The 13,058-nt window shown below is 38.9% G+C and overlaps 1 protein-coding gene across 3 annotated transcripts in view; it reads left to right on the top strand.

Moving 5' to 3' along the window:
* LARS2 (leucyl-tRNA synthetase 2, mitochondrial) overlaps positions 1-13,058 on the top strand; it is a 163,303-nt gene that overhangs the window by 25,909 nt on the left and 124,336 nt on the right. For all 3 annotated transcript variants that reach the window (XM_012470768.2, XM_012470769.2, XM_012470770.3), the window contains 2 exons: positions 1,156-1,247; positions 3,268-3,328. In XM_012470768.2, the coding sequence (XP_012326191.2) occupies positions 1,156-1,247; positions 3,268-3,328 (153 nt within the window). The remainder of the gene's footprint in view (positions 1-1,155; positions 1,248-3,267; positions 3,329-13,058) is intronic.

The following is a 13,058-nucleotide window of genomic DNA, read 5'->3' on the forward strand; positions in this document are numbered from 1 at the left end:
CAGTCTCAAAAGTTATTCTCTGAAATACCTTTTCTGCTGTGTTCCTGTGTATTTTTCTTAGTTTTCATCTATCTGGCTGTTTGCGTAGGGATGGGAGGTTCCCTTCCTTACTGGTAGGGAAGAAAGAAGTGAACTTCAATAGGTGGGTATGGTGGTGCACACCTGTAATCCCAGCTATTCGGGAGGCTGAGGTGGGAGAATTGCTTGAACCCAGGAGACACTCCAATCGGGGTGACAGAGTGAGACACTGTCTTGGAGAAAAGAAAAAGAAAGGGATTAACCTCAGGAAGAAATGGGGAGTGGGCTTCTCAGAAGAGTGTTGCCTCAATCAGGGAAGAGAGAGAGATAAAAGAAAGAAGTGTGAAACTCTCATGTCTGGAGCAAGCTGGAGCAGGGTCTGAGTGATGTTCATTAAAAGGGACTGTGTGCTGGATTCAGGCAAGCCGTGAGAAAGGGACAGGCCCGGGCCATGGAGGAGGGTTGAGATGGACTTTCTTAGGTCTGGGTAGAGCTGGGACTGCTGAGAGCCACCACTGTGGCTGTCCAGCACAAATTATGCATGTCCTCTGCAGCGCTGTCCAGCAGGGCTTTCTGCCAGGATTTGAATATCCAATATCTGCACTCTGTGGTTCAGTGTCCACCAGTCACGTGTCTGTTGCACACTTGAAAGGTGGCTGGTGAGACTGAAGAACTACTTTTTTTATTTTAGTTAATTAAGTTTAAATGTAATAGCTATGTGTGGCTAATAGCTGCCATATTGGACAGCACAGCTCCTTAAATGGAAAATACTGACATGACGTGAGCATTTTGAAAGCCTACGCATTTTATATATACATATATTTGAAACTGAAAGAAACTCTGTAATTTCAGAAAAACAATTTAGATTCAATACAGAGACCACAGAAAAGAAGAAGAAAATAAGCGCTCACGAAAACACCCCCTCAGAGGTAACTCACTGGTGCTTTGGCATATAACCTTCTAAATTGTCTTCCATGTTTATGTCATAGGTAGCCAGCTGGCTGTCAGAGGCATAGCCTGAAAGCATCCAGCAAAGGATAAGACATGTTAGCAGGAGAGAGTGCTGAGTATGGCCTAGAAGAGATTATGGAATTCTTCGTGATTTGCCACCGTTGATGTTTCTCTTTTGGGTTCTAGGTCATCAACCCCATGGGGTGGGATGCTTTTGGATTGCCTGCTGAAAATGCCGCGATCGAGAGGAATCTGCATCCAGAAAGCTGGACGCAAAGGTAGGTATTTTCAGGCATATTCAAACTCTTGCATACAAAAACCTTAAAAAAATTTTTTTTAACCTGTGCATAAAAAATAGCACAGCAAACAACACTGCAGCATACCAAGAGATAAATAGGATTGCATATATTGGGGTTTATCTTTTAACACATTGTATTCTTATCTAAGAAATATTCAAAGAGGGTTTTGGATATTTATTCATGTGTTCATTTTGATGCTTTGTTATTTACAGCTATTTTTCCTTTGAGTATTTACATTCGATAGGAAAAAGAAGAGGGTTGCATTTGTTAAATTTCTATAATGCTTCTGGTCTTCTTGATTGTAGTTTTACTATATCCGAATACTACATTATAATTTCCTCTGAAAATTCGGTTTATTTTTTGCCTTCACCATTCAGAAGCTGGAGGAACTTAGGCATTCCATGTAGAAATATATGGCCACTCTATTCTGGGTGTGGTTTTCTCCAAGGCGGAACGCACTCCCAATCCCACCCAAGCCTCAGCTTCACTACACATGGGCCAGTGGTGCTCATTCCTCTCCCTCCTGCCAAGGTCCTGAGGGCCTCACCCTAGAACTTTGCAGAATCCTCTGGGCACACTGTATCAGCTCATTTCGCAAAGGCCTGGGGACCCTTCCCCATGTCACCCCTTAGAGACGTGGAAGGGCAGTTCCAGGGCCTGTGCCCAGTCTTACCTCTCTGTTCCAGCTTATGCAAGGATACATTGTAAAAACATCTACTATACTTCTGTTCATACTGTGTTATCCAGGTCTCTTTTTTTTCTTCCTAACTGTTAGTTTCTACTTTTCTAGTAATGTTTAATTCTAGATTAATGGGAGTGATTTTAAAAAATGGAGGAAATGATTCAAATAAAATGGATCAAACATGGTTTATGTTTGATATAAGCTAGACCAGGAGTTGGCAAACTATGGCCTGTGGTCTAAATCTGGCCCTACCAGTTTCTGTAAATGAAGTTTTATTGGAACACAGTCAAATCCATTTGTATTGACCATGTCTGCTGTCGTGAGACACTGGCAGAGCTGAGTACTTGTGATAGAGACTGATTGGCTCATGAAGCTGAAAGCATTCATCATTTGGCCCTTTTAAAGTTTGCCAGCCACTTTGCTAGAGAATAGTGGTAAGATGACGGCCCCTGAGCCAGGCTAGCTAGGTGCAAATTCTGCCTTCCCTTCTGGCCAGCAGATCACCTTGAGCAAATTACTTAACTTCTCTGTGCTTCAGTTTACTTATCTGTAAAAGAGGGATAGTCATAGTTCATCTCATGTGATTGGATAAAGATTAAGCACTTTTCTGCAAAACGCTTAGCATAGGGCCTTCGATTAAATAAGCTGTCATTGGCTAATCAGATTACACAGAGGACCTTTCCATGGCTTTTCATATTTTTAGTCTGCTAGAAACTAAAAGAGGATGCAGTAGAAATGAATTAGTCCTTCCTCTTTAAAAAAAGGAAGGAGAAAAGGACTTATTTGTTTCATGTTATAAGTTGGTTTACCCATTTATCTCCCTATTTCTCAATTGTGGATAGTTGTAGTTTTTAGGATTTAGATTTTGATTAACAAAGCCATATGTGGTTTATTTTGGATTCCCACAATTTATACATTAAGGCTTTTGTTTTTAGCCACTTTTAAACTTATAAATGCTTGGCTTAAATAATATGGCTTAAGTGCTTGCAGAATGTTGACATGTGGGTGGGCCAGCAGTGCACATCTCAAAGGGGATGCTTATTTGAATAGACAGGGGAAGGGGCAGTCCTCAAGGCCAAAGACCATTGTAGTTTCTAGTGGATTCTGTATGTGTCCAAATAATGGGTGTCTTCTGATCTGTTGGTATTTTTTTGCTGATTCTTAGTGGTTAATTTTTCTGCCAGGGCAAAGCAGCATTTAAAGCCATTTGAATAATTTAGATTTTTTTTTGGTTTCCCTTTACGTTCTCAAAGTGTAGTTTGTGTATGGCTTTAATCCCCCCTCTAAAAAGCAAACCTTTTTCCTGTTGTTTCACAGTAATATTAAACACATGAGGAAACAGCTTGATCAACTGGGCCTTTGCTTCAGCTGGGATAGGGTAAGTCAACTCTTTTTCCTGAAAGGTCATCATTTTAAGGAAGGTCCTGATGGCATGGATCACTCTTCTTCCTCTTTGAGTTGGGGGAACGTAAGGGTGGGAGACAGGAAGCAGGAGGGAAGGATTAACATTCCTCAAAAAAGTATCCTGAGTGGATAATTTGCTTTCAAACAAGTAATTTTCTGTGGGATTAAACTGAGAGTTAAACTTCATATTTAACTTGAGAGTTGGCTATGATTTCTGTGTGGCAGAAGCTTTGCACAAGGATTTCTCTAGTTCTCAGCAGTAGTTTTAAAAGACTATTGGAATCTATGTTACAGTGATTAGATATCAACCCATCTGGTCCTTGAGGTGATTAGACATTGACCATTTATTTACTTTTTGTTCCAAGTTCAGAAGTGAGGCTCATAACAACCCATAGTTATTTTGTCACATACAAACTTTGGTGTTAGATACTTTCAAACTGTACATTAAATCAGTGGAAACTTCTAGACCCATGAGGAGTTCATGGAAAACCACCTGGCCATTTGGAACACTCATGTGTTGCAAACACATTGTGAGCTGGGTCCTTCGAAGCTCCAAAGGCCCACCCTTAGGCATTGAAGAATCGTCTGTTGGGTAAGACGGACGGTTGCTTGTCTCCTCCACGAAGGGCCCCTTCCTATGCCACAGTCCCTCTTAACATCCCATTTACTCCCAACGAAACCCAACAAAAATGGGGTTTTCGTTGCTGGGCCTGTCAAGTTTATATCCTTTTCCTCATGAGAAGCAGGGGAACAAATCCAAATGAGAGCTCTTCATCCCTCCCCCAACAATTTCTTAAATGATTGAAATTTGATGAATATAGTGGAAAAGCACAAAAGTCAAACATATTTGAATAAGCCCTGAATTATTATTTCCTCATGCCAGAGTCAAGTTGCTGGGGTGCCAATAGGGAATCGTTCATAGGGAATGAAATACAGTCACAGGCAGAGAACTGCGTATTGGCCAGAGCTCTTTCAGGTTGAGAGTGTAGACTGCTCGAGGGCAAAGGTGGACTTAATAACTCTCTAGAATGATAACTAGCCTAGTCCTGCACAGGAATATCAACTAGAAATGACTTAGAAGTTGTTAGATTGTTTTCCTAATCATCACAGAGGATTAGAAAATACGGAAGAGTTTAAAGAACATAATGTGGCTAATTTAACATTTTGGTATAGTTCCTTGCAGTCTTTTATTCTGAGATTATAAACATTTATGTAATTTACTTTTACAAAATTCAAATCAGTATGCATATATTTTTTGTCTTGAACATTTTTATATCTCAACTATTTGAAAATGACTTCTTTTATAGCTGAGCAGTTTTTTGTTTTATGAATATATCATAATGTATTTAAGCTATCTCTTATTATTATACATTTGGATAGATTCTAGTGATTCTTTATTATAAATGCAAATTCTCAATCCTTGTGCAAATCCAAAGTCCAGAAAGCTCTGAAAACTGAAAGTTTTTTCATAATTTATTTGATTGTAAAACCTGAACTGAACTGATATTTATCTCACTTTAAATGAATATTCATATATTTTACTGTAGGAATAGTAAAATTACCAAGTAATATCCCAGACCTAGTTAGGTAAATGCACTATTTCCTTTTAATTTCCAAAAAAGTCTTAATTCTGAAGCACATTTGGCTGACAACATTTCAGATAAGGAATTTTGAACCTCTATTGCAGTGATGTAGGTAAATATCACCACTTCTACTACCATTGTCTGATAGTTGCTGAACACTTACCATGGACCAAGTACCGAGTAGGTATGACCTTATTATCTCTTTGGATTCCTAGAGAGCTCTAAAAGGCAGGTACTTTTATTGACATCATTTTATTGCTGGTCACCTGAGTGGCAAGGCTGGACTGATCCATTGGCCAAGTTATGAGTGCCATGCTCCTTCCCCACACTTAAGGCAGAAATCAGTGTAGATGATCCTGGACTTACAATGGGGTTATCCTAAATTGAATAAGCCCATCCTAAACTGAAAATACTGTATGCATGTAATACATCTAACCATCACAGCTTCACCTAGCCTACCTTAAATGTGCTCAGGACACTTACATTAACCTACAGTTGGGCAAAACCATCTGACAACACAGTCCCTTGAAAGTATCGGTTGTTTACCCTCATGATTGTGTGGCTAACTGGGAGCCGAGGCTCAGTGCTGCTACCCAGCGTCTCAGGAGTATCATACTGCTTTCTACTGAATGCATATCTCTTTCACAACATTGCGCCACTGTAAAGTTGAAAAATTGTTAAGACAAACCATCCTAAGTTAGGAACCATCTATACACGTTTTATTATTTCCTTAAAATAAATTCTCAGCCAGGCGCAGTGGCTCACACCTGTAATCCCAGCACTTTGGGAGGCTGAGGCAGGCAGATCACGAGGTCAAAGAGTTGGAGACCATCCTGGCCAACATGGTGAAACCCCATCTCTCCTAAAAATACAAAAATTAGCAGGGTGTGGTGGTGCGTACCTGTAGTCCCAGCTGTTTGGGAAGTTGAGGCAGGAGAATCACTTGAACCCAGGAAGCAGAGTTGGCAGTGAACCGAGATGGTACCTCTGCACTCCAGCCTGGTTACAGAATGAGACTCTGTCTCAACAAAAAAAAAAAAAAAAAAAAAAGAGTTCTCAAAAAAGTCAAAAACAGGTTGGTATTTATTGCCAAATTATCCTCCATAAAGGCTATACAAATTTACTCTCTCAAGTTATACAGTTATTTTCATTTGTATTTCCTTTATTATGAGTGATTGTGAGGCTTTTTTCATGTGTTTAATGAATGTTTGAATTTGAATGGGGTATATATGTGAATGGTCTAATTATGTCTTTTCTCATATAGGTAGGAGGTGTTTGTCCTTTTTTTTAATGATTTTTGTTACAAATATTTTTCCTCAGTCTGTCATTTGCCTTGCATTTTGTTTATGTGGAATAGTATTAGCATACAGATATGTACTTAGATCTTCTTTGAGATAGGATATAACACATATTTTCTTCTTGATCTGTTGTGTTTCAATTTTTACACTTAACTGGAGTTATTTTAGTATATGAGATAAGACAAGGAATTACTACTTTTTCTAATTTTTCAAACAATCCTTTCTCTCTTTGTTGATTTAAAAGGCTACCTTTATTGTAGACCAAGTTATTTCATCCTATTATTATACACCAAGTTCTGTTTGTATTCCTTCGATCCATTTATTATTTCACGACTAAACTATTTTTAATGACAATTGCTTTATAATTGCTTTTACTACTTGGCAACAGAAGTTTTCTCTCATTGTCTGATATTAGCAATGCCATCTCCACTTTGTTTGTTTTGCTGATACGTTTGTCCATTTAAAAAAACAACAACTTTTAGCCTTTATTTGTTGACTTCTATTGGTACATCGTTTATAGATACAATTAATTTTAAAAATTAAAAGATGGGCAGTTATATGGGGGAAACCTTCTTTGGGCCAATTTGGAGTCTTTGTGTTTAATAGGAAAGTGAAAAGCTATTTGTATTTATTTTCATAACTGCTACTGATTTTCTAATTAAACTTTTAAAAACGTAGTTTAGGTGTTTTTTTTTTTAATGATGTCTTGCCTTTGGATTTTGTTTTCTTTTATCTATAGAGACTTGAAAGATATCAATTCTGTTATTTGATCTGCTAAAAGATAGCTTTAAGAATTTTTAAAAAATATTTTGTATTAATATAAAAAATAAAACAGTATGTTTCTCTTGATCAGCATGTAAGATCAGAAAAGTAGCAGATAATTAACATTTTCCATTTTCTAAATCTATTTCCGGGGTTTTGTTGTTGTTGTTTGTTTTTTTGGGGGTATATCCTGAGATTTTAGGCCTAATTTACTGTTTTGTTGTTGTTTTTGTTTCTGTTTTTTAGACAGAGTCTCACTCTGTCACCCAGGCTGGAGTGCAGTGGTGTGATCTCAGCTCATTGTAACCTCTGCCTCCCAAGTTCAAGCGATTCTTGTGCCTCAGCCTCCCCAGTAGCTGGGATTACAGGCCTACGCCACCACACCTGGCTAATTTTTGTGTTGTCGAAGAGACAGGATTTCATCCATGTTGTCCGGGCTGGTCTCAAACGCCTAGCCTCAAGTGATCCACTGTGCCTGATTGATTTACTGTTGTATTACAACTTTTCTGATCATGTATCATTTCTTAACCATTATATTTGATATTTGCCTCCAGTTTTACAATCATATCATAGCAATTATTTAAATTTTAATGCTCTTTAATTTCAGAGCTTATCAGAAGACCTTTTAAAGGACAACTAACTGTTCATTTAAATTTTTTTCGCTTGTGAAAATTTTTTAAATTTTCTTTTAGCTCTTGGTTTGGTGTGATCTTTGCCCAGGTATCAGATGTTACTTTCATAACTGAGAATGACTGCTGCTTTCACCTACAAATAGCAACTTACTGGGATATAGAATTCTTCATTCATTATCTTTTTTCTTTCATATCTCTGTAGTAGACCTTTATCTATTGTCTTTTTTTAAAATATAGGCTCATAAGAATTTGCCAGGATAGTACAGAGAGAGCCTGTGTGCTCTTTACCCAGCTTTGCCCAATGATAACATTTTACATAACTGTAATATAATATCAAAACCAGGAAACTGCTTTCAGTACAATACTATTATTAATAAGTAGAGTGCAAGTCTTATTCAGATTTAGATGTAATCATTTGTGTCTATGTGTGTGTATAGTAGTGTAAGTGCTCCTTAACGTACAATGAGGTTATATCACAATAAACGCGTTGTAGGTTGAAAATACAGAGTTGAAAATACATTTAATACGCATAACTTAGTGAATATCATAGTTTTGTCTAGCCTACCTTAAATATGCTCAGAACACCTATATTAGCCTACAGTTGGGCAAAATCATCTAACACAAAGCCTGTTTTGTAATCAAGTGTTGACTATATCATGTAATTTATTGATGTTCTATTGAATGTATATCACTTCCACACTATTATAAAGTCAAAATATAGGTCTAGCCATTGTACGTCAAGGACTATCAGTAGTAGCAGCAGAAGTAGTAATTGTTCTATATGATTGAATTGTATGTATAGATTTATGTAACCGCCACCACCTGATCTGTTGTATTTTGATGGAGAAGTCTGAGGCCAGCCAGAATTGTCTCTGTACATACAGTAATCTTTCCATCTCTTTTCTTTCTTTTTTTTTTTTGGAGATGGAGTCTTGCTCTGTAGCCCAGGCTAGAGTGCAGTGGCGTGATCTTGGCTTACTGCAACCCCTGCCTCCTGGGATTCAAGCAATTCTCTTACCTCAGCCTCCTGAGTAGCTGAGATTACAGGTGCCTGCTACCACGCCCAGATAATTTTTGTATTTTTAGTAGAGATGGGGTTTCATCTTGGCCAGGCTGGGCTCGAACTCCTGACCTCGTGATTCACCTGCCTTGGCCTCCCAAAGTGCTGGGATTACAGGCGTGAGCCACCATGCCCGGCTCCATCTCTGTTTCTGTGCTTGTTTTTGGATTCTTTTTTTCTCTGCCCTTGCCATTTTTCCATTTTTTGTCAGAGTGTATCTCAGTGTCAGTCTGTTTGCTTTAATTTTGCCTGGTACTCTGTGACCACTTTTGATTCACAGATGTAAGTCTTTCATTGTGACAATTTCATAGGAGCCCTTTCTCAAGAACATTGTATACTCATTTCATTGTCTTCCATTGTTATCACCATCTCTCTCATGATTTTGGTCTCCTTGTTCTTCTCTAGGTTCTGGAAGAACTTTTCGTGTTTGCTTTTTATGCCACTGATTCTATAGAATCAATATGTTTTTTATGATTTGTAGTACAGATATTAATTTGCATTTTTAGATTTATTATTTTTCCTTATCTCATTCAGTTCCCTTTTTTTTTTTTCTGAATCCTCTTGGCCAGATGCTCTTTTTTTCCTTCTTGTTTTGCTATCTTATTTATCTTCATAGACCTTATATGCTCAGAAAGTTTCCTAAATGCTAGGAGATGACCTTGAAGACTTATTTTTGTTTCCTGTAATAAATCTTTTTTACAACTTTGGGATGCTGTGTTCTTGTTTGTTTGGGAATCTATTTGTAGCCACCTGTAGATTTTCCTTCATTTCCTGATTGAGGGGGACTAGTGTATCAATTTGGAGCTTTATCAGCCTGAGGGCATGGAGTAGACACTGCCTTCTAAGGCCACTGTTCACTGAAACAAACTCAGAATGTGACCTCACACTCTTCCCTGCAAGCCATTCACACGCAAACTCTTCTGCAGCTCTGCAGAGTGTGGTTATCTGCAGAGCTGCAGAAGAGTTTGCATGTGCATGGAAGTGGTCAGCAGCAAAGCTACATCAGAGCCATGCTCTATCGGAATTTTGGCTGGGACAGGCTTTTGGTGACTTCAGGCCCTTCCAAGTTTTGTCAACCAATGGCTCATAGCCTGCATGAAGTAGTGTGGACATTGAGGGGTTCATGGCATTCCCCACCATCAGCACGTATATCTTTGCTTCTATTTCTCTCTTTCTCTCTATCATGTAATTTCTTTTTCTTTTTTTTTTAAGAAATCAAGTAAGGTTTTATTCTGTTACAGTATCTTTAGTAAACATTATATTCACACATATGCTGACAATCTTTCAAATATCTAAAATTCAGATCAGACAGAAACCCAACATATTAACAAAGGGAAAAAAAATGAAGGTTGGCTTCGAAAACACTACATCACACACACAAAAAAGTAACCAATACTATTAGAGGATAAAATGGTCTCATTCAGCCAGGGATTATATATTCAGTTAGGATATTCTGTATAAAAGTAGGAGAAAGCTATTTGCCTAATGCAATAGTTTGGAGTGTAAATGGCTGTTTTGTTTGTCTGAAAAAAGTTTTTCAAAATCATGTATTACTGGGCGTGGTGGATAACGCCTGTAATCCAAGCACTTTGGAAGCCAAGGTGGGCAGATCACCTGAGGACAGGAGTTCAAGACCAGCCTGACCAACATGGTGAAACCCCGTCTTTTTTATTTTTTATTTTTTTTATTTTTTTATTTTTTATTGCATTTTAGGTTTTGGGGTACATGTGAAAAACATGCAAGATTGTTGCATAGGTGCATACATGGCAGTGTGATTTGCTGCCTTCCTCCCCTTCACCTATATGTGGCATTTCTCCCCATGCTATCTCTCCCCAACTCCCCACCCCCCGCTGTCCCCCCCCACCAACAGACCCCAGTGTATAGTGCTCCCCTCCCTGTGTCCATGTGTTCCCATTGTTCAACACCCATCTATGAGTGAGAGCATGCGATGTTTGATTTTGTGTTCTTGTGTCCGTTTGCTGAGAATGATGGTTTCCAGGTTCATCCATGTCCCTACAAAGGACGCGAACTCATCGTTTTTGATGGCTGCATGATATTCCATGGTGTATATGTGCCACATTTTTCCTGTCCAGTCTATCATCGATGGGCATTTGGGTTGGTTCCAGGTCTTTGCTATTGTAAACTGTGCTGCAGTGAACATTCGTGTGCATGTGTCCTTATAGTAGAACGATTTATAATCCTTTGGATATATACCCAGTAATGGGATCGCTGGGTCAAATGGAATTTCTATTTCTAGGTCCTTGAGGAATCGCCACACTGTCTTCCACAATGGTTGAACTAATTTACACTCCCACCAACACTGTAAAAGTGTTCCTATTTCTCCACATCCTCTCCAGCATCTGTTGTCTCCAGATTTTTTAATGATCGCCATTCTAACTGGCGTGAGATGGTATCTCAATGTAGTTTTGATTTGCATTTCTCTAATGACCAGTGATGATGAGCATTTTTTCATATGCTTGTTGGCCTCATGTATGTCTTCTTTTGTAAAGTATCTGTTCATATCCTTCGCCCATTTTTGAATGGGCTTGTTTGTTTTTCCCATCATGTAATTTCATCTGTAAAGAATCTGGTTCATGTCGATGAATAGACAATATGCAGCAGTATGTAGCTTTTAAGATGAAGGCTCTTGTCTCTCTTGTTTGCTTGCTTTCGTGTAATCACAATTCCATCATCACACCTAAAACAGTTTGTGATAATGCCTTAGGATCACAGAATCTCAGTTTGCAAATTTCTCTGGTTGTCTTATAAGTCTTTTTTTTTTTTTTTTTTGCTTTTTTAATATTGTGGGTTTGATTGCCCGCCCTTCTGCTGGTCTTTGTTTTAGCCTTCTCCTCCCACCCCCATGTTGTTACAGTAGTTTAGGAGCAGTGCTCTCTTTCCATCCAAAACATGTAGACTCCGAATCATTTCTGCCTTAGTTTATTTTAAAAGACAGCACGATCTGTATGATTACAAAGTGAAAATTATTATTACTTCAAGGGCTACCTTGACACCTTATTTACATAGAGGACTGGACCCCTGATAGGAAGGCTTGAACTACAAGAAATAACGCAGCCTCCAGAATAATAGAAAGACATTGTTTGATATCTTAAAAGAATGTAAAGAATAGCTTAAAACAGAAGGAACTTAAGGGCAAGTGAATGCATGAAAACACGGTGGGGAAGACTCCCTTTTCGAGAGCTTGGAGCCATGGTTGCCTTGACAACGTGTCACAGGTACCCGAAGTGCTTGACTTGCCCAGTCCTCTTTCCAGTGCTCACAGAGGTGAGGCCATTTGTCTGGCAGATCTCTGGCTCTGGATTACTTGTTCTCCCTCAGAGTCAGAAAATTAACCTTTTCCTGAAGATTTTTCCTTTGGTTAGGAGGGGAAAGGCACTGAAATGATTTGGCAGCTTACCTATTTACAAGATGGTTGGTGCTAACACGTAAGGGGTAGTATAGTCTGTCACCTTGAGGCCGGGGACCACATCTCATTAATAGATGGTACACTCACAGTTGACCTCATGGGGAGCTGAGCCTGCTCTGTGCTTGCCGGTCTAAAACATGTGAAGTGTGTTTTTCATTGCTTCAGCCAGGACGGTGTTCTCACAGTCTTCAGCCTTAACTAAAGAGGGATGTCTCTGGGGCTGCCCAGCAAATGTGGCTATTCAAGGAAGTTGTTTATTTTGTCCACAGTCCCAGCTGGTGGTCATGAGCCCAGTCATGTCCCTATCAAGGATGTGTACACTCTGGCTAATGGAATAAAATTTCCCAATGTAATGCTTATTGAGTACTTTCAGGAGACAGGGTCTTGGGTCATCTTGGAGACTTCAGTTTTGGTGATGGATCTGGCTGTTAACACTTGGTGGGCATGATCTGTTGCCCCTCTGTGCCTCAGCTTCTTGCCAAGGGAATGCTTCTTGTCATAAGAGTAGGTTACTCTTTAAATGTCTTAGAAAATCAGGGTCCAAAATCTCTCTCTTCATGACTGAATCAGGCCTCCAGATCAGTCTTGTACATCAGCCAGGTACAACATTTGATAGAATGGGAGACTACAGTTATACAGATACAGTGGGTTTTAAGTGCATCGGGAGCATTATTTGAAAGATTTTGACGATGAGGTTGTTATTCCACGAAAATAACAAGGATTATTTTTACATATACTTATAGCCATGGTTCTCAAACTTTCACAAGCGTCGGAATCACCAAGAGAGCTTGTTAAAGCACAGATGTCTGGCCCTGTCCCATCCTCAGAGTTTCTGAATGAGTAGGTCTATGATTTTGTTTTCCTGTTCAGCAAAAGCAATCTTAGGAATAACTATGCTCCTAAACCTTATTAGGTAGGAATCAAAATACAGGCCCACTGTCA

This window comes from Aotus nancymaae, unplaced genomic scaffold, assembly GCF_030222135.1.
Source record: "Aotus nancymaae isolate 86718 unplaced genomic scaffold, 86718_ANA_hifiasm-v0.15.2.pri h1tg000067l, whole genome shotgun sequence".
In the NCBI taxonomy this organism is placed as follows: domain Eukaryota; kingdom Metazoa; phylum Chordata; class Mammalia; order Primates; family Aotidae; genus Aotus; species Aotus nancymaae.